This window comes from Cylas formicarius, unplaced genomic scaffold (assembly GCF_029955315.1).
Source record: "Cylas formicarius isolate icCylForm1 unplaced genomic scaffold, icCylForm1.1 PGA_scaffold_9__14_contigs__length_23061073, whole genome shotgun sequence".
In the NCBI taxonomy this organism is placed as follows: domain Eukaryota; kingdom Metazoa; phylum Arthropoda; class Insecta; order Coleoptera; family Brentidae; genus Cylas; species Cylas formicarius.
Genome location: NW_026844365.1, coordinates 11,293,486 through 11,313,482, shown reverse-complemented (window position 1 = coordinate 11,313,482; position 19,997 = coordinate 11,293,486). Strand labels below are relative to the sequence as shown.

The following is a 19,997-nucleotide window of genomic DNA, read 5'->3' as shown; positions in this document are numbered from 1 at the left end:
CATTTATGGTATTATGACCTACTTCTAACCGCTAGACAGTCTGTTAGTAACATCAAATATAATGGAAACAACATTGAAAATGAGGGTCACAGGTCAATAAGAGAAACTGAGAATTACTTAGAATTGAAGTTAAACATTTATAACTAATCTTTCTACACATTATAAGTTTTATTTATATTATACTATAATAGTAATTAGGAACTAATTAACGAATCATTCTTTCCTGCCAATTTACGGTGAAATAGTTCACAACTAACTATCTAACTTCTTGTGCGCCGTTGTTCGGTCTTCTATTGTAAGCCCGTTGCAAACTAGTCAATTTAACAGTGCCATCTTCAAGATTTTCTCTGAATAAGTTGTTGTCAGGTGCATATACAGAGGCATATCGTCTTCTCAAAAGAATATGTAGGACACAAGATGCCATCACCACTTTGTCGATTGATTTTGAGTTAATAGATATAGCTGTGTGGAAACGAGCAGAAAGAGATAATAATTAAACATTTTCTTGTCATGGTCTCTGACTAAATGGTTTAAAGAAATTAGAACGAGGAGCAAATGCTTCATCGCCAATAAAAACAAATGGAAGTGTTCATTACTATTTATTTGTGTTCTGGGGGGCAGTATGAAGAGTTTCTTATGTTTTAGGTTTCGATAAAAATGGCTGTACTCAATAACTCCTCCGTCAGATATTCGACCGTTTATACCAAAATCCCACATAATGAATTCGTAATTCGAGTTAACCTCTGCCAAAAGTAGTAGAATATGTGCCCCCTTATGATTGTAATAATATGAAGCATTTCCGTCAACCGGTTTTATATTCACGTGCTATCGCCCCCAAAGAGTTTGGAAAGTTGCACCTTTTCTCGAAGTCGTCTGCAATCTTTTTCCACTCGCCGTCGGTAGTTGGAAACTGAAATAAAGTATACAGCAACCAGCAGCAACATCAAGAGCAGAATAATTATTTATTAAATTCAAATATATGAGGCAGAATACATGAAATGCAAACTTATTTGTTACACTTCAACCTCAGTGTTTTGAGATTAATTCTCAAGAAAATAAAGCGGGAAGCTCCACCACAACTTCAAGACATTTTATAGAGTATAACCCTCTGACTAGCGGGAGCAAGGCTAGTTCTTGACAAACTGCAGAGATTGGCTTGCCTCTGCATAACGGGCGCCATGAGAACGGCGCCCACGAGGGTCCTAGAGGCTCTGGTGCAGACGGAGGCGGCCAGGACAACTGTGAGGCTGGCGACTTGCGGACTCTGTAGGGAGGGAACTTTCAATCGGGGTCCGTACGACATTTTAGAGGGCTCTCGCGGTATCATGGGCATGCCGAGTGACGTCACTCTTCCCATCAAGGGAAGAGTGGAGAGAGGGCAAAGTCGGCTCCTGGGATGGACTTGTCTGGTACACGGACTGGTCCAGAATGGGAGATCTGGCCGGAGCTGGAGCGTACTGCGAAACAACGGGATCGAGCTTGTCGGTCCCTCTGAGTCAGTACTGCACTGAGTTTCAGGCGGAAATTTTCGCTTTATTGATAGCGGCCAGAGAGGTGCTTCGGCTCAGCCACGGAAGCAGGAGAGTCTTCTTCTGCTCGGATAGTAGGGCTGCACTTATGGCGCTGAAGTCAGTGCGTACGCGCTCCTTGTTGATAAAGGAGTGCAAAGGGGTACTGAGGAGAGGAAGATCATGTTGGTCTGGGTTCCGGGTCACACCGGTGTCCGAGGCAATGGGGCAGCGGACGCATTAGCCAGAGAGGGCTCTTCGCATAGGCATATAGGGCCAGAGCCCCGCTTGGGATCGCCCCGTGTGTAAGGCGGGGAGCTCTCGAAGCCTGGGCGAGAGACCGGGTCGCGGGGGGCTGGAGAGTTGCTACGGGAATGAGGCAGGTGAGGCTTATGATGGATGGGCCCGCCCTCCCTCGGACCAGGGAGCTGCTTAGACTGACCAGAAGGGAGTGTAGAGCACTAACAGGGTCCTACACAGGACATTGCAGGCTAGACGGCATCTTTGCTTGCTAGGCATTGGAGACGACCCGAAGTGTAGGTTGTGCATGGAAGGGGAGGAGACCCCGTATCATCTACTCACCGAGTGCCCTGCCTTGACATGGGATTGGGAGTCTTCGGAACGGCACGGATCGATCCGGACTCAGTGCACGGTATTGGGTTAAACGAGTTGCTGACCTTCTATAGGAGGGGCGGCATTCTGGATGCCCTCTAGAGCGGCCTGGGGGCACAACGGCCCATCTGGTGGCCTAAGTGCTTGGACGCCCACGAGGGCGCCCCCCTTTAATACCAATACCAATACCCTCTGACTAAAGATAATGAAGTTCCAAGTCAACATTCCAACATTATTCTGTCACGTTGTACTTACTATGTTAATATAGGTATTGTACGTACCTTCATATAATCATCCCTTAGTACTTCATAAATGACACTGCATGTCTGTGGAATTATGTTACACAATGACTGGGGAGAAATAATGGACGAAAATTTCAAATCCTCGTAATTTATAAATACCGCAATGTGGCTGATAGTCTTTCGATATAGCAGGCCTCATCTATGTGTCCTGCCTTTTAATGATCGCTGTAACCAACTCTAGGAGTATTACTATCTTACTGTCTTCATCCTTGCGGAGAAAGTTGGGCCAATCATCAGGTTCTAAGCGTGGCTCTTCAAGTAAATAAATATGAGATTGATTTCGTTTCAATCTTCATGCCATTTCCTTCGTAGAGAGCGCTTTTTCTTCAGTTGATTTTTCTTTCTTTTACTAACGCACGCCAATATTACTAAATATATCTCATCTTCTTCGCTCGACATGGTTGATAAAAATAAAATCACGAACAATACTGACACACAAGTCTGTACGTACGCGCATTCATGTCTTAATGCATGTACGGCTGTCTGGAGGCGCCTTTATTCCATAGTGTTCTATTTTTTTTAATAAAACATCATGGGACACTCAGTCAAAAGCTACAAATCGCATAGCGTTATGACACTGTGTAGCCCCGAGTCGAAGCTCTCGATCACACCCTCCAAGACCCTTAATAGGGATTTCGTACACCCTCCAAGACCCTTAATAGGGCTTTCGTCATAGAATGTCCAGCCTTAAAACCAAACTGGTCCCGATTCAACAAATTACAATATCAAAACAAACATAAAACGTTCAAAAACGCTGCCACCTGTTTTCAGGCGGATAACGCGCCGCCGCGTCTGGTCGCGCGTTCTTTTGTTTTCGGCCCGGGTGGCGTGGAATCTACGCCGTCAAATGGTCGTCGGATGATTCTGAGTCACGCGAGTCGCCTCGACCATTCACGGTTCGTGAACGGCTCGGAATTGTTGCGCGCACCGGTCTCTCATTTAGACGAATTTGCGAACGATTTGCCGACCTAGAAATACGATATCTGCGTTTTCTAACCACGATCCCATTTGATACGGTTTTGCCTCTAGATCGAAAGTATTCGGTGTCCGTTATAATACGACTAAAAATATAGTGCATTTATTGCTTTGACGTTTTAAGTATTTTACAGTACCTTAAGCGCAGACCTTCGCAGGATCGTGGTAAAATCCATCCCAACAGATGTTTATTTTGCGTTAAGTAGGTCTTACCTGAGATGCACTGTAACCAATATTTCTAGAAACTTGAAAATTTTATTTCAAACGAAAATGGACCATTTGAAATTTGATTAAGCATTGAGGCTGCGGGGTATTTTCGAATAAGTAGAAGCGTTTATTTTAACATCAGGTGTTTAATCTAAATTGCAATATGTTCGTGTATATTACGGAGGTATTTGAATGTGATCCTTCCAGTAAGTACGTAATTCGAGAGCAAAATATGCCAATAGTGTATTTAGACGAAACGTGTTCGACACTCACGACACAGTAAAAAAGATTTCTTTCGAAAAATCCTCGCTGGGCGGGTCAAGTTCGTCGCAAGTAGCGCGAATCAGCTTTTTATTTTAAAAAGAAGGCGCTCCGGTTATTCTTTGTCCTAGAGGGACGCATTGTTTTTCTATCGGGCTCCTGCGTACCGCTATGGAACTTTCGCAAAGTCGATGTCATTTTTTTGTGAATACACCCTGTCTAAAGTGTCCTTCACATCTCATCCAATTTCAAAATTACGGCAAACTTCCGTAAATATTAAAATTTTTAGTGGTAATTGCAATTTAAAATTATATTTATTCAAATATCTCGCGCCCTCTGTATTGTATACGAATTTTTCCAATGGAGTAAATAGTTTTCAAGAAACTACTTGTTTTCTGAAACCATGCAGTACGTGGTAATAGTAAATCGCGTCTAGATTGAGGGTGAGAAATGGGGATTTTGGATTTTTTCAAATATGGATGACATGGATGGATGAACAGTGGATAGACGAAAACCGTAAATACAAAAATTGCAGCTCTTGATGCTGCCTATGCCACTGTTTGAACTTATTAGCTATTTTTTGTACGAATTTTGATTTACTCGCTAAAAGAACAATTTTCAGGGTCTTTTAGATTTTTGTCCATAACTGAATCACCTTGTATATAATCGAAAAAATGCGTGAAACAAAAGTTGTAGCGCCGGGTCTCACACGTATTACGGTTGTAAAATCTTTCCGATTGGATGAATGGTTCTGGAGGAGAAGATGTTTTTCTGGATGCCAAAATAACCAAAAAAAAAATTCAAAAATAAAAAAAATGCTTCGCGTTATTCTATTGCTCCCAATTTAAAGAGTCTAAATGCGGGTCCAGACTTCTACTTCTCTCCCAAGTCTGAAGTCGGTAGCTGCAAATTTGGGGCACTTATTATGTTTTCTAATACTGTACGTAATATGGCCAACACCCTGCAAAATACATAAAAACCTTAAATACAAAAGTGTTAGCTGTGTATATGGGCTATATCGTCATGTAAATTTTCAATAATAGGGGCACCCATTGCCACCCTGTGTATTTTTGAAAAATTGTCAAGAATAAAAGTTTCTGGCGCCGTATCCTCTGCGTTTTCAGGTTTAAGACTTGTTTCGGTATTGTAAACGGTTTTGGAAAATTCGTCTTTCTTGTAGACCCTTTCACACTTGATTTTTATTTTTTTAAAAATACTTCCCGACCCCCCAGCCCCCCTATTTTCATTAGGTTCTGTCACTGCCAAAACTCCATATGTGTGCCAAATATGAAGTCGATTGCTTCAAATTTCGGACACTTATCGCGTTTCATAGAAATGTTCAAAAAACAGTCGAAAATCGCGAAAAAAGATGGATGCCGGCGTCGGATCGAGGCCATTTCTTACGAGCTATCTCGTGGAGGGTTAAAAAGGAGGCAAGTTTCAATTTTGTAGCTCCAACGGTTTAAAGTTTTTCAGCAAAAACCAAAAGACGAGAACGGAGAACGGACAGACAAAAATCATTTCTTTACCAATGGCGATCCCATAGGTCCTACCGTTATATATATATATATATATATATATATATATATATATATATATATATATATATATATATATATATATATATATATATATATATAAAATTTTTGTACAAACGTAAATATTTTCGAAAAATTCGATTTTTCGGAAGTAAGAAGTGTGTACTAGACGTGCCGATTTCACATGGAAAACGCATAATAATTCTTCATGCTGGGTCCGAAAATGGTTGGGTGCCTCGTCTCATTCATCCCAAATTAGAAAAATTCCAAATACTTCTTCAAATAAAGAAGAAATTAAAGAATTTATGTAGGAAAATGATTTATATTTTGAAGAGAGCTACACGAAAACACAACTTCTGGAATTATTAAAAATAAAACATTTTAATAAAGACTACAAGATCGATTCAATAGCACAACAAAACGGACATGAAATGAAATCTTGAAATACCCCCGTATCATTGTATATTTAACCCGATTGAGATGAATTGGTCCGAGTTGAAAGCGCATATGAGAAGAAATAACACTGCATCAAAATTTAAACCATAAACGTAATTCGGCAAGAGGTAGCTAAAATATCAGTACAAAGATGGTCTAACTCTAAAAAACGTGTAATAAAAGAAGAAAATATTTATCAAGAACGATTAGTCGCAGAGTTGATCATTAAACTAGGCGGCGATAGTGACGATTTTTTAAGTGACTGTTATTTTATTATTATTATATTTAATATTTTGTATATTAATAATGATACTATGTAGAAATATAATGAAATGGAACGTAATAAATTGTTATTTTGTACGAATTTTTTATGTACATGTTTCAAGAATTGCTACGCGAAAAAGATGGAAAACATACTTATATCTCGCTTGTTAGTGTAGGTAGATAAGTTCCTACGACGGACCTGGAATGGTTACAGGTAAGGGTCTGTCCGGCAGGAGCTGCCGGACAGACCCTTACCTGTACCTTACCAGTAGGTAATCACAGAGTCTGTTGTAAAAGCACTATATTTCCGGTCCAAATATAAGAGTATCGAAATTGTACCTATCGTCCGTATTTAATCTTTCTATATTCGTTGACTGTATGTGTAATATCCTCATGGAGCATAGAAAAATATTCCGGTTAGTCTGTGATGACGTCACATAATGAATGTCGTTGGTATCATCTAATCGGTGCTCCTTGGAGTATCAACTGAATAAAAAACTATCGCACTATGTGATTCCGACTACCTACAAGCGTAGAAAGTGTATCTCTCGTAGAACAAAGAAACTATATACATCGCCTTTTCCTTGCCTGTGAAAACCAATTGTCGAAAATTTTATATTACTATGATTATCTACCGATGGAATTAAATGTTACCTAATTGTATATAAAATAGTTATTTGCAATGCAATTTTCAGATGTATTTCTGTATGCATCTTTTGATTGCAACCAGCAGGTTTTATCTCTATGAAAAGTTGTAAATACAACTAAATGACGCACTAAATATCGCTCTAGACAAAGGCTCAATCCTTTATCGCAGGCAAATTAATTAGTATATTATGCAACAATTGCGGAAAAACGGCATTTGACTCACGAGTTTAGTTGACACGAGCGGAGCGAGTGTTTAATAAACGAGTAAGTTAAAAAGTTTACCGAACGTGTTGCATTCTATACTTTCTCTACGAAAACAGTAGCACCAGGTAGCAAAACAGATAGGCATATTGCGGACGAAGCGCGAGTGCCTTTGCTCGTCATAGTACAATTTTACATTCAGCTTAAGGACGGCGAGGATAAGTGTTTAATTAGGTTCAAGTATTTGCACACACGAGACAAAAAACGTTCCTGCCGGCGAAATTATAAAAACGTTTATAAACTACATTTCAGCAAATTAATCGTTTACATGCGAAATCTCATACAATTAAGCGGCAAAAAGGTTGTCGGTTTCGAGCAATTTTGTTGGTTAAAATTATGCCGCAGATTTATACCACGAAATAAAATTTCTGCGTCATTTTGCAGCCATTCGATTCAAATAGCAGTCAAATCAAAGAGTTTTCAATTAGTAGATATCCTTGCAATTATCTAACTCAAAAAATCAGTAAAAATATAAAAAGAACCTTGTTTTTTGTTGTCTCAGCTTTTGCAGCTGCGCAAATGTCAAAATCCATGAATAATGACAGAAAAACTATGAGGGTACTTACGGTAGATATTGGCTTGGCAAACGCGTACTATAAATTCACCGGGTTAACTGGTTAATTAGTTGTTAAGACAGTGGCAGATGACAGTACTTCATATGTCACGTGATATGTTTTCTGTCGATCAGAATGTCAGGATATCGTGGTCAATTCGTCCATTACCTATATGAACTTCGTTAGTCATTCATTGAGTTCGAACTAGGATTTTTATATTTATTTTGACACCAATGAGAGAAAATAGAAAATTATGTGGGTCAGCCAGTCAACCCATTTTTCGATATTTGAAAATATACCGACAAGAAGAATTTCTGCTTGGAATTTAGGCTGTCACCGGTTGCTCTTTAAAATAGACACCGAATGTTCAAATTTCTACGCGGAAATGGATACCGAATTATTTATTCGATTCGCTAGGTGTATGGAAACTCAGCTGATTAGATCTAAATTGGAGTGGCAACAGCGTGAAAGTTGGGCAAATTATGCTATCGTTGAGATATTATGATGATAAAACATTTTCTTTAAATATTTGTTTATGAAAAAAGCACACACAAATCAGTATACCTAGAGATTCAAAAAATTATTAGTCGAAAAATAGCAGCATGTATTTTTTATATATAGGTGCAAATGCTTTACTTATCCAGAAAAAATAAACTTTTGGGTATATACATTACCCCCCAATCAAATGGAGCATCAGAATTTACCATTTTAATAAATGTTTATTAATTAACACTTGTATCAAATTGTTTGTACGTATTTTACCATACAACCATTTAGTTCAAACAATAGTAACCGATTTACCCTCAAAAAATCCAATCGGGTAAAAAAGAAGAGAAATAACATAAAACAATCTTGTATTGTACTTATCTGCCACTAGTATTAACGTGTGTGACAAAATCAATATTGGGCGTATTTCAGTTTAGATGGAGCTCACCGTGGAAAAATTGAACACGTCACAGACCGCAGCAGGAAAGAAAAACGGAATTTTAAGCCTTTGGTGTTTCCATGCCGATCGCATGCTAACATCACGTCGGTCAGACGTTCTTATCAGACTTGCCAATAACAAATTTTAATGTCAACACACTCGATCCGTTCCACGCAAGCGATCCATGCTTGGAATCATGTCGGAATATATCATTCGATAATGTTTTAAGTGAACTTTTTTATTTTTATGTTGCGTTATTTCAGCCTGAATGTTGCTAAATGCTTAGGGGTTGAAAAAAGCGCCCAGTGTCCTCCAAATTTATTGCTTCAAAATGAACACAGACCACTTAGTTGCGTTTTTGGAGTGTCAATTCTTAAAAAAGAAGAATTGTAAAAAGACTCTTGGTGACGTCCTAGGATAATAAATAGATGATAATCGTCAAAGTTGGGTTAGGGTTTCGTTGTTTTAGTTATGATTTACTGTGGTTTACGGAAAAAAGGCAGGAATTCGTCTAAGTAAAGAACGGTTCATTGAATATATAATTCCACATAGCCTATGGCGTGCTCTTGGGTGTGATTAATTAAAGAATCAGCAGTAAATATGTTTATCGCAACTTGTTTAGCTCTGCCGGTATCGTTACAACGGTAAATATCAAATCCGTAATTATAGTATCGAAAAACCCTACGTCGAATTAGGTATTTCACTATCGGACGCTCACATTTTCTGTGCGCGGCTAATGATGAGGAATTTTTTTAAGAACGACTGACGCACGTGTGAAAACGACTACCCGTAATTTGTTAAACAATTAACCACGTATGCGTACTTAAAAATGTTAAAGTATAATAGAAAACTGTTTAACTCGGTTGTAATAACATTCTAATGTGTGGTAGAATTATACCATCAGTATATCTACACAGTGTGTGGACAAAGCTATAACAAATAGCTACCCAATGTTGATGACTACAGTCATATTTTTTTTTTAATTTTTGATCAAACGAATTATATTCAAAATTTTTCTGTTTCTTCGAGGAATAAATCCCCTTAAAACCTAATTATAATTGAACTCAAAATCTTATGTCTTTTTCTATTGGTTTATACTTTTGTTACTACCAAAAAAGCATATACCCTCTTTTGTCCCGAGATTTGAATTTTTCAACAAAAAATTGGTTCTGCATTGTAGTTCGATGTTCACAACAAAAGAGTTACAAAAAATGCTAGTTGGAGTTTAGTTCCCCGAAATATCTTCAGGACTAGACCAGAAGCAAAAGGTTATGCGGGGTGTCCCGCCATAGCGTACTTCCTTCATAACTGCCAAAGACTGAGAAGTGCGAGAAATACAAATTGCTTAGCTATAAGAAAAGTATTATATTTCAAAGTTATACCTGAAATTGGCAGAAATCTCAATTAACCCTTCTACCGGGAACTCAGTTCTTTTATTATGACTCGAAATTTCGTAGAATCTATATGACATCTTTCAGCTTCAAAATAAAATTTGAACAATGGAAAACGTCATTATGTATGGTTGATATGCTGTAAAATGGCCGATTTCCCTACGATTTTGAGGAAGGAGTCTTTCAGCTCAATATTCATCTTGCGTCATGAATTACAACGTATGACTCAGGTCGGTACAAATTTTTGCCACAGCGCCGAATCAGTGATGCCCGTGATTCAATTCTTTTGGAAGTAATTAACTAAATTCAGCAAAAATCGCTCACAGGACGTGATAGCCTTCATAGCAATTTTGAAACATTTGAAAGTGACAAATAAACCAATGGTTTTTCACTGATCAACCCACGAAATCCGAGCTACGTCTACTTGCGTTTACTGTCCTTGTCCAGCACATACTTCACTAGTAGAATAATAGAAAACGCATACAGAGAAGAAACAGAAATTGATGACGCCAATTTAATGTAAGACATTACTATAAAAAAAGACGTCCTCTTGGTCGTGGAACACTTCGGACATTGCCTGTACTTTAGTCACTAGTTTGGGAGCGATCTGATATTTTCGGTAGATTTTAGTGATTGATGGTGTTTTGACATTTGTCAGTTTTAACGGTAACGTCAGACGTCACCGTGTCCCCAAAAACTGATAGTCCTTGGAAAAGTGTAGTATGCAACACGTTGATAAATTTGTTCAGTCACTCTGATTGTCAGTGATTAAAGTGTCGTCTATCAAACTTGTTGCATAATATACAATTTAATTCCAAATATTTTCTCGTCCCTGATAAATCACTGCAAAAGAGGTCAACCTTCCTTGACCTTTACGATTGACGAATAACAAACAAAATCTGTTCGCTGCGCGAATACAGGGCTTTGATGTCGTCATCGTCGAAACTCTGCTCTGGAATCACGAAAAAACGTAATAAACTAGAAAACAAGTCCTCAAACAAAGTCTCGATGCAATTTTCATTGTCGGTTAGTTATACGGGGAAGCCCTTTCCAGAAAAACAAATTGGTCAGTTTCCAATTTCCGCCGAAACTGAATCCAGGACAGGCCTCTCCCATTTTTTCCCCTTGGCGTAGAATTTAAACACAGGACGTTTTAAGACACGCTTACACCTGCACGAGACAGGGGGACGTATGGAAGTTTTTGATAGCTGCGAACTGGTTCTCTATCACTACTCCTTAATCTTCAGGTTCTGACAGGTCGCAATTTTCCTTTTTATCGGAATATGTTTGGGTAATTATTAAATTACTGGTTATTAATATTCCTATATATAAAATTAGCAATTGGTAATACTTTTTCTGTACTTTTTTATTCGGTTCATACAAATCAATATAAATGATATTTAAATAAAATTATAATTTTAATATAGGCCATATTAGGTATAATTTATTTTATTTTTTTCGTAACATTATTTGTTAATATATATTCTTCCTGTTTTTTTATTTGCCCAAAATGTGTTCCTTTTTTAATATTTACCCACAATATTTTTCCGCTTAATATTTAATATGTCCCTATAATTTTTGGTTTGCGGTTTTTTCTTGCAGCTGCTTTGAAGAAAAAAAAACAGAACACTTTCACAATTCACACTTTTAAAATACAGGTTAATGATGAAATTAATTATATTTATTTAAATGCAAAAATTTTCACTGAACGCAAGCGATTTTATTGTAATTAGCTCAAGAGTATTTTTATATTCGAAATACTGAAACCATAAACTTTAAATTCGAAATTATCTTTTTATGTTTGAAATACGAACGGAAACTTTATATTGGAAATACTTAATTACACATTTACTGTTCGGCTTTTTATATGTGAAGTATTGACAGAAGTCCTTTTTTTGGAATTATTATTATATATTTTTATATTAGAAGTAGTGACTAATACCTTAAATGTTTGGCTTTTTATATTTAAAATATTGTCAGGAGCTTTAAATTTTTGCCTTGGAATTCAAAGTTATATTTTTATATCTGAAATACTGACTAAAACATTCGATGTTTGGCTTTTTATATTTAAAATATTGACAAAAGCATTAAATTTTTTTCTTGAAATCGGAAACTTTTTTTTATAATAGAAATAGTTGCTAATTCCTTAAATGTTTGACTTTTTATATTTAAAATCTTGACAGGAGTATTAAATTTTTTTTGGAATTGGAAAGTATATTTTTTATATTCGAAATACTGACTGATACCTTAAATGTTTGGTTTGAAATATTGACAGGCACCTTAACAATTTTGGCTTTGACTTCGTCGGTCTCATTGAAAGATCTGTATTATAATCATCGTGTGGAGCACCCATCAAAAAGGTGATTGATACGAGTTATTTTAAGTTTTTCGTATATAAAATAGCGTTATCGCCTTTTAAACTCGTCTGTTTTAATCGCAAGTTTGACATTGCACATTTGGTTCGTCCGGACGTTCTAACACTACGAATGCAAAATTTTGTGAAGAACGTTCGGTTGAAACAAAGTAAAACGTATAGCAAAAATGACATTCTATAAAAGCTGCTGCCACCACAAATATCAAATCCTGTATTTTATTATAACTAAATTAACAATTGAAACGGACGTTTATAATTTCCATATAAATGAAAGGGGTCTTTTTTGAGCATAAAAATATGTGTTGGGATTTCGGAAAACACAAGATTAAAAGTAGCGATTATGTAATATTTTTTCTAAACACACAATTAAATTGACGCATTTTATATATTTACACTAAATTTGTTTGCTAACTTTCAAAAATTTGCAGCTTCTGCCTAGTTACTAAAAAATTTCTAGTTATTTTGTAAAAATGTTTTCAATTTCGCTATTTAATTTTGTTTCTGAAAAAAGAAAGGAAAACACTTTTGAGACAAAAACCTTTTATTTTTAAAAATAGCTAAATTTGAATTTGTTCAATATCTATGCGATTTAAACATTTGACCTATGAGTATATAAACTTTCTATGATATTTATATCAAAAATTTAAGGTTCCTACCCTAATATAAACAGTAAAAACATTTTTTTTCTATTTTTTATGATCAGTATACGTTCTCAAATACTTCATTTTTAAATACACAAGACCATAGCTGCCGAAAATGTCTTAAAAATAAATTTACAAACAACACAAAAAAAACACGTGTAAAATTTTAGAAGCTTAATTCTTTATTTAATTTAAATCATTAAATTAAATTAAATCAAATGTTTTACTGTTAGAATTACCGGTATCTGAATTAACGAGTTAAAATAACACATAGAGAAAGGAATAGGAAAAAAGCAACTTTTATGTGCTTATAAATAATTTTATTTTAATTGGGTAACAAAGAGAAGAAAACTGCAAACTGGCATGAACGGCAATCGCGTTGGTGCCCTTATCGATTCCCCCAAAACCTTGAACTTTTAGTCGGTTTCGCAAACAGGACCGGTTCCGTATTCCAACCCCTTCCATTTTTTCCTTAAAGCAATTAATACCTTGTCGTGTGAAACCCAAATAATCTCACAGTTTCTTTTTGGCGTTGGCCTGTTTCGCTTGGAGTTCAGCCTCCTCTTCTTGCAGAAGTTCCACCGCTCTAGCTCTGCGTCTCGCCAGCGGCACTTTGGCCCACCACTGATCCATCGCTTCTTCTTCCTGCACATAACATCGGGGTCAAGTGTCCGAGGAAGCCCTCAGGTTTTTACTGCACTAATACCAACCTCCCTGTAGACTGGCGTTCGTTTACACAGCGCATTGACCAGTTCCAAGGGACTCAGAGGGTGGATTTTCAGCTGCAACATCCTTTTTACCGTTATCACCTCTTTGACGGTGCTCAATATGGAACCTATCGCGTGATAAAAATGAAGATGTGAGATGTGCCCTGACGTCTTCATGAATTAGAAAGATTGGTACAATTTGAATATAACTTTATCCGACAACTAAGGAATCAATCACTGAGGAGAGGGAAATGGTACAAACGAATATCACGCTGAAATTGATAATGCTTTGCAGGAGGTGGAACGAGAAAAGATTTTCATCACTCACCTACCGTGTAGCCGTCAGAAATTTTACTTATGACGCTCGTATCGAAAGTCCAGCTCGCTACCATGTATTGCTCCAGTAGATGCGTCCAGATGTGGTATCTAAAACGGATACTATAATATTATAAACTCGGCGACTGTAACATTTAATTTAGATTTTTGAAACTGTAGCTGGAAGAGCGTAATATGTGCATCTAAACACACCTGGAACTGTAGTTAGGCCTTGGTACCACTAAAAACTTTTGGTAAACTTGCTGCAGCAGCTTCTGGTCGCTTTCCCACGGGCAATTGGTGATGCCTATTAAAATCACCCTGTCTTCGACGCCGAAATCTGAAACAGACGCCAGAAAAGATATAAAGCATATATGTGCTTCATAGTTCGATCAGCAGCGACGATAAGAACAGCTTCATCAAAGCCTAAAGATTTTCATGCAGTCGGGATAATCGAATCTCCGCTGTAAATTGTGACAATTTTTTCACGTGTAATTTTAACGCGCCGCCTTTAAGTAATTTTCCGCGTATAACATAAACCATAAACCATAGGTCAAAAAATGCACCTTCGCTCGTACCTTATTAAATTGTAGCACATTTGACTCGCTTACTTTTTATCATTTTCGGCAAGTCCTTCTTCAAACGTTTCGGATCGGTTTTGTCCGTCTTTGGTACCTTCTTCACAAACGGCCTCTCTGCGCAGTCCATGTAGACCACCGACGGCTGAAGCAACCTCGACACTTTTACCACCAGGTGAATCAGCATGATCAACCCCGACTTTCCGGGGTACTTGCCCACGATATTCGCCGGGGTGAGATCGAAAAGTACCGCCCCCGTTTCGGTACAAACGGCGTGGACCAGCATGTCTTTGCCGCAACCCCGCGGACCAGCCAAAAGGACGGATTTCACGTGGGGAGCGGACTGATGCAGCTGAGGCGATAAAAGGGGTACGACGCAATACTCAGTGAGGATTTGGCGCACGTCGCCCAGGTCCGGCGGCGGTTCTTTACCCTTGTTGAAGGGGGTGGGCTGGTGGTGGGACCTTTCGCCCTTGAAATCGTTCAACCACACTTCTGGATACCTGCAGTAGTCAATTCATTTATTGGGTTGTCCACCACTGCGACATTCTTTCAAATGTATCTTCCTAAGAGGTTTTAAATACAAAAGTTGTTGGTGTAAAAGTTCCGAAATGTAATAAAATTGGTCACCATTATATAGAGTAAAGTCTGTTTATATATATAAGAAAGTGACTAACTGATACGAATTAAGGAAAGACAGGGGCAAGCTGTAAGAATGAAATGTGGCCGAACAAGTCCGTACTTTGCTTAGAATTTAATTATTTGGGGTTTTGTTAGGAGAGATACTAAACAATATTTATTTATTTGTGTATGTATTTATGTTTAAATCTAAAATAAAATTACAAATTATTTTTATTACCTACTTAAATTACTTAAAATTATTCACATAATATATTAGTATCACTATCGCTATCATTGCCTGTTCTAATTATTATTTGTTCTATATTATTTGCAATATGGATATACAATTGTTCTGCCTTTTCAATATGTTTAACAGAATTTGCCCAACTTTGTGGAGGGATGTTAAACACTTGGGCTTCTATAAGTTTGAGGACATTGGAGTTAACACGGGGAAAAACATTGTTACGACGAATGGCAGATTTCAGTTGGTGCCAAACATGTTCAATGGTATTAAATATACAGTGGTAAGGTGGAAGCTTTAAAATTGTATGCTCTAGATTTTTTGCATAATTATCACAGACGTATTTCTTTTGTAAGTTCAAGCTTTGTAGAACCTCAATTAATTGCTTTTTGGTATAATCTTCGTGAAAATAAATGGCGTTATTATACATGTAGTTTTGGGTTGTTGCTTTTGTGTCACATGAGGAAGGGGTTTTAGTCAACTGTCTACTGTGATAATTTGCATTGTCCAATACAATGACGCTATTAGGAGGAATGTTTGGAACTAGTTTGTTTTTAAACCAACTTTCAAAGAAATCAGCGGTGGTGTTTTCATGGTAATCCAGAGAAGAATCTTTAATATTTGTCGCAGACAGAGAAAGTCTATTTGGAATCCAACCCTATTTAGAGCCAGCATGCAAAATAGTTATTCTTTTACCTGTTTTTGATGGGTATCATATCCGAAGTCTAAAAGATTCCATTAAAACTTTTTTAAATCTAAAACCCATGTGTTGAATACACTTCCATAAGGTAGTTTGGCCACATTTAACACCGGTTTCATCTTTTTCAAGCCTCCTAATTGTATAACTGGTAAATTTTACGCCGTATTATATCTATATTAAATCACTTTCATCTACACTCGAGAAAATGTCAGCATCGCTTCTTTTTTTCCTTGCTTTTTTTTCCATACAGTTGATGTTGGAATTTTCGTCAATGTGGCCGTTTCTTCTAAAGATGCTTGCTTGCTGGCACCATGTTCAATGAGAGTCAAATAAACATTGTTTATAACTTCCTTGGTCCCAATAGAATATTGTTTTCTACATTTTGGGCGGGAGCATCTCCTGAGATACACTAGACTCGCTCATATTTTGTATAATTCGCACGCGATTCGGCACACGCTGTATTACACACGAAATAAGAACGATTACTAATAAACTTAAACTAAGTAGTATACCAAACCAAAGAATATTAAACACAGGTAGGTATAAAATTATTTTCTATTACGGGCCACAATTTTACCTGAATTAAAATTCCGAAACTTTAGGTAATAATCTTGTTGCATTGTTTGTTAATGATCACCCTTGGATCACCATTCAAAAACAATTGGTCACTTTCTTATATCTATGAACAGACCATACCGTTTCCTTCCTTGCGTCTTTCTAAACTACAACATTGCTATGTGATTTGCGTGTTCGTGTCCTCGACCGTGATATATCTCCAGATATGGTTTTGTGTTTAGAGTTTTAGATGAGAATCTGGTATTGTACGGTATTGTGCATTGTATGTTAATGGCCACCCTTGGATAATCCCATTCAAAAGCAATTGGTCACTTTCTTATATCTATGAGCAGACCATACCTCAAAGGTATCTCGTTCATTTCATTCATTTATGATTCCTTCAAGTCTGACATTAATTAATCCTAATAATTTATTAGATATCTTGATTAATTTAAAACTGGTAATTCGTATAACACGGTGCCCCAAATTTAGCAACCAATTATATCATTTTCGAAGCTTCAAAACGTAATTTTTGTTTACAACTACAGTCAGCATTGATTTTGACCAAGTTTCACTTTTTTTATGTCAAAAGAGTGGCACCGCCATATAGAAAGTAATTATTGTAAAAATTTCATTTAAATTGACTTCGTATTTATTTGTGATTAAGTTCTTTATTGTTTATTAACGGTGTAACTTCAATTTTTGTGTTTTGATTTTATGTGCTAAAGTGAATTTTTTGCTACATTTATTTCATTTATTATATTTCAGCGTCTGCTTACAGGGTATCTTAAAAAAAAGCAGCTCTAAATTCATTTTTTTCTGTTTTGGTTTCATGTGCTACAATGTACTGAAACAACAATTTTCAACCGTAAAAATAATGAAACTGCTCATCAAATTTTTGACACCCTGTATACGATTAATCAATTGTCAAATTGTTAATGGCCACCTGCCAAGCAATGTGACTTCTTTTAAAATTAAAAAAAAAATCAGTATATGTAAAAAACTAGTGGGAAACTGTTTGGAGATATATACAAGAATTTCTCAGTAGATTTGAAATTGTTTTCTCTTTTCATCAAATATTTGTTTTTCACCTTGGAAATATTAAAAACTCACTTCTTAATGATTCCATTGGCGACGAGCTCTTCGAACAGCGACTCCGTAGTCCTGTCGGGCGTCAGATCTTTCTCCTTCTTCTTCTTACCCTTCTTGCCAGCTTTCCTCGCCTTTTTGCTGGTTTTCTTCTTGCCTTTGTGTCCGCGGTCTTTATCGTACGCTTCCTAAAAAACCCTCTCGTCCTAAAACCTCCTAAACCAAAACGCCGAGCACCTGAAGCAGCAGCAATTCGTGTCTCATCATTTCGTCGACCACTTTCCTGAGCTCATTTTCCATCTCCGTCATCTGCTGGTGCTCGATTATGTCTTTGTAATGGTACTGTCTGGGATTTTTTGTCTCGTCTCTGTTCCGCCAGACGTCGTCGTACTCTTCCTTCCTTAGATTTAGTTCTGGAACGAAAGTCGACACCAGAGCTCTGGACTTGCTCTCTTCCTCGTCGGTTTCGGAAGATTTCGGCTCTTTCGAAGATTTTCCCGATTTGTCCTTTTTGCTCTTCGAGTCTTTCGAAGACACGGGCGAAGATTTGGCCGAACCGCTGTCGGTTCCTAGAAAGAAGCAGTGGAAACGTCTGGCAATAGCATCTATCAAGTACAGTTGGAGCCTGGAAAATCTGTTTAGGAGTTTTCAAGAATAGTATTAATATGACATTAGAAAACTAGGCATTTTTTCTATTGTTACAAGGACATGACGCTATTCAAGCACTTCCATTTTGGAGACTTGCATATTTTATGGTAAATATTCTCCCTAGACTTTTACCCGCCCATTATCGAGCATTCGGAACTTTGATATCTATCGAGATAGAGTGCGACATCCGCTTAAAATATTTAGTGTTGTATCTTTCAGAAATAAGCGTAATATCATTCTCAAAAACATTCCTGGTACTGTTAGATAAATGCAATAATAGGTTCGATAGGGCTCTGTAGATATTCTAGTATATTCCAAAATACATATTAACCAATCATCAAATTATCGTACCCTGACGGCTGAGCATTATTCTGGAAGTGCTTCTGTCAGAGCCAGTGTACTCTGGAATCTTTCCCGTCTGTGCTTTGTACTCCGTCAGCCAACCCCTTACTTGGTCGCTCAGCTGTTCTAACACCACAGCTTTCTGGGTAGCCTCCAAATGCTGACGAACATGTTCGATTTCTTCTTCGTAAACTTGCCGACGTTCCACCTGGAGCTGACGTCTACGCTCCTGATTCTGAAGATCCCGTTCGATTTCTTCATTCTTTTTCTTCGGGGGCGGTATCATACCTTTAGTAGCAGCGTAAATCGGATTTCATAATGTATGAAGCTGAAACTTTGCAAACAATACAATCATCTTTACCAATTAGTAGCATTTCCTGCAGCTTCCTCCTCCTTGTGGCCCTCCTCGCGATGTATCCCCTCCAGATTTTTTGAATCTTCAACGCGGCGGACAAGCTGATACCGTGCTCTCCATCTCCTGTCCCATCCCCTTCCGGTATCAACTGAGGTTTGCCCTTCTCCTTCATGCTTCTAATCTCCTTCATGAACTGTGCCCTCAGACGTCCTTGCCTAGCCCGTTCGTGAGTCTGGATGATCAAGATGGCGCGCTGCTCGGTCATCGGCAGTTTCTCTTCTTCCTTTTCGACGTATCCCAGCTTGGACAAGACACCCTCGATGACATTTTTGTTGTAAGCGATTTCATCGACTCGTTCGTTTCGGAAACAGCCCGGAATTTTCAGCTCCAGGTCTGGGGGTGTAAGTTTTAGTTTTTCCATGATATCGCCGCAGTGGGTCCATTCGTTTAGATCCGCCTCTACCAAGTCGTACTATAAAAAAGTCACTTTTACCCTGCTGGAGACGTTGCCACCATACCTTTAGTTCCAAAATCCTGCCGAGCGTCGCTTCCAGAAGCTTCCTGATTAGGATCCGCTTTTGAGGTTGCACGACCAGGTCCACGCACACGCTTAGTTTATTCGCTATGACTACGTAGCGGACGTATAACATCGCCAGTATAGCTCGATGCTCCCTCCTGTCGGCCTGAACCGGTTCCGACGTAAGAGTCTGCACCAGCAGGTCCTGGGTGTTTTGGAATTCTTCTTCGTAAGTTTTGTTAGACATTTTTCACGATACTCGACGCGTATCTCATCGGAAGGCTTCTATGGCAACCCGTTTCTGATTGTTTGATCTATATTTGAGTCGGCGCAGTAGCAAATGTATACGGCTGGTCTTTAAAGTGTAGAATAGTAAAAAGTGGTTAGGTTCATTAAGGGGCTTGATATGATATGATAAAAGATTTGTACTTAA

The 19,997-nt window shown here is 37.7% G+C and overlaps 2 protein-coding genes across 2 annotated transcripts in view; one reads left to right on the top strand and one right to left on the bottom strand.

Moving 5' to 3' along the window:
* The window catches only part of LOC132707898 (2-oxoglutarate and iron-dependent oxygenase domain-containing protein 3-like), a 57,196-nt gene that overhangs the window by 27,321 nt on the left and 9,878 nt on the right, over positions 1 to 19,997 (top strand). The gene's annotated exons all lie outside the window — the stretch shown is intronic.
* Positions 12,833 to 19,811, bottom strand: LOC132707901 (IQ and AAA domain-containing protein 1-like). The gene is made up of 10 exons (XM_060679925.1): positions 19,566 to 19,811; positions 19,054 to 19,519; positions 18,702 to 18,980; positions 17,940 to 18,271; positions 17,727 to 17,890; positions 14,530 to 14,999; positions 14,132 to 14,258; positions 13,932 to 14,029; positions 13,607 to 13,731; positions 12,833 to 13,541 (listed from the first exon to the last, which is right to left on the bottom strand). The coding sequence occupies exons 1-10, from the start codon at positions 19,809 to 19,811 to the stop codon at positions 13,410 to 13,412; spliced, it is 2,439 nt and encodes an 812-aa protein (XP_060535908.1). The 3' UTR covers positions 12,833 to 13,409.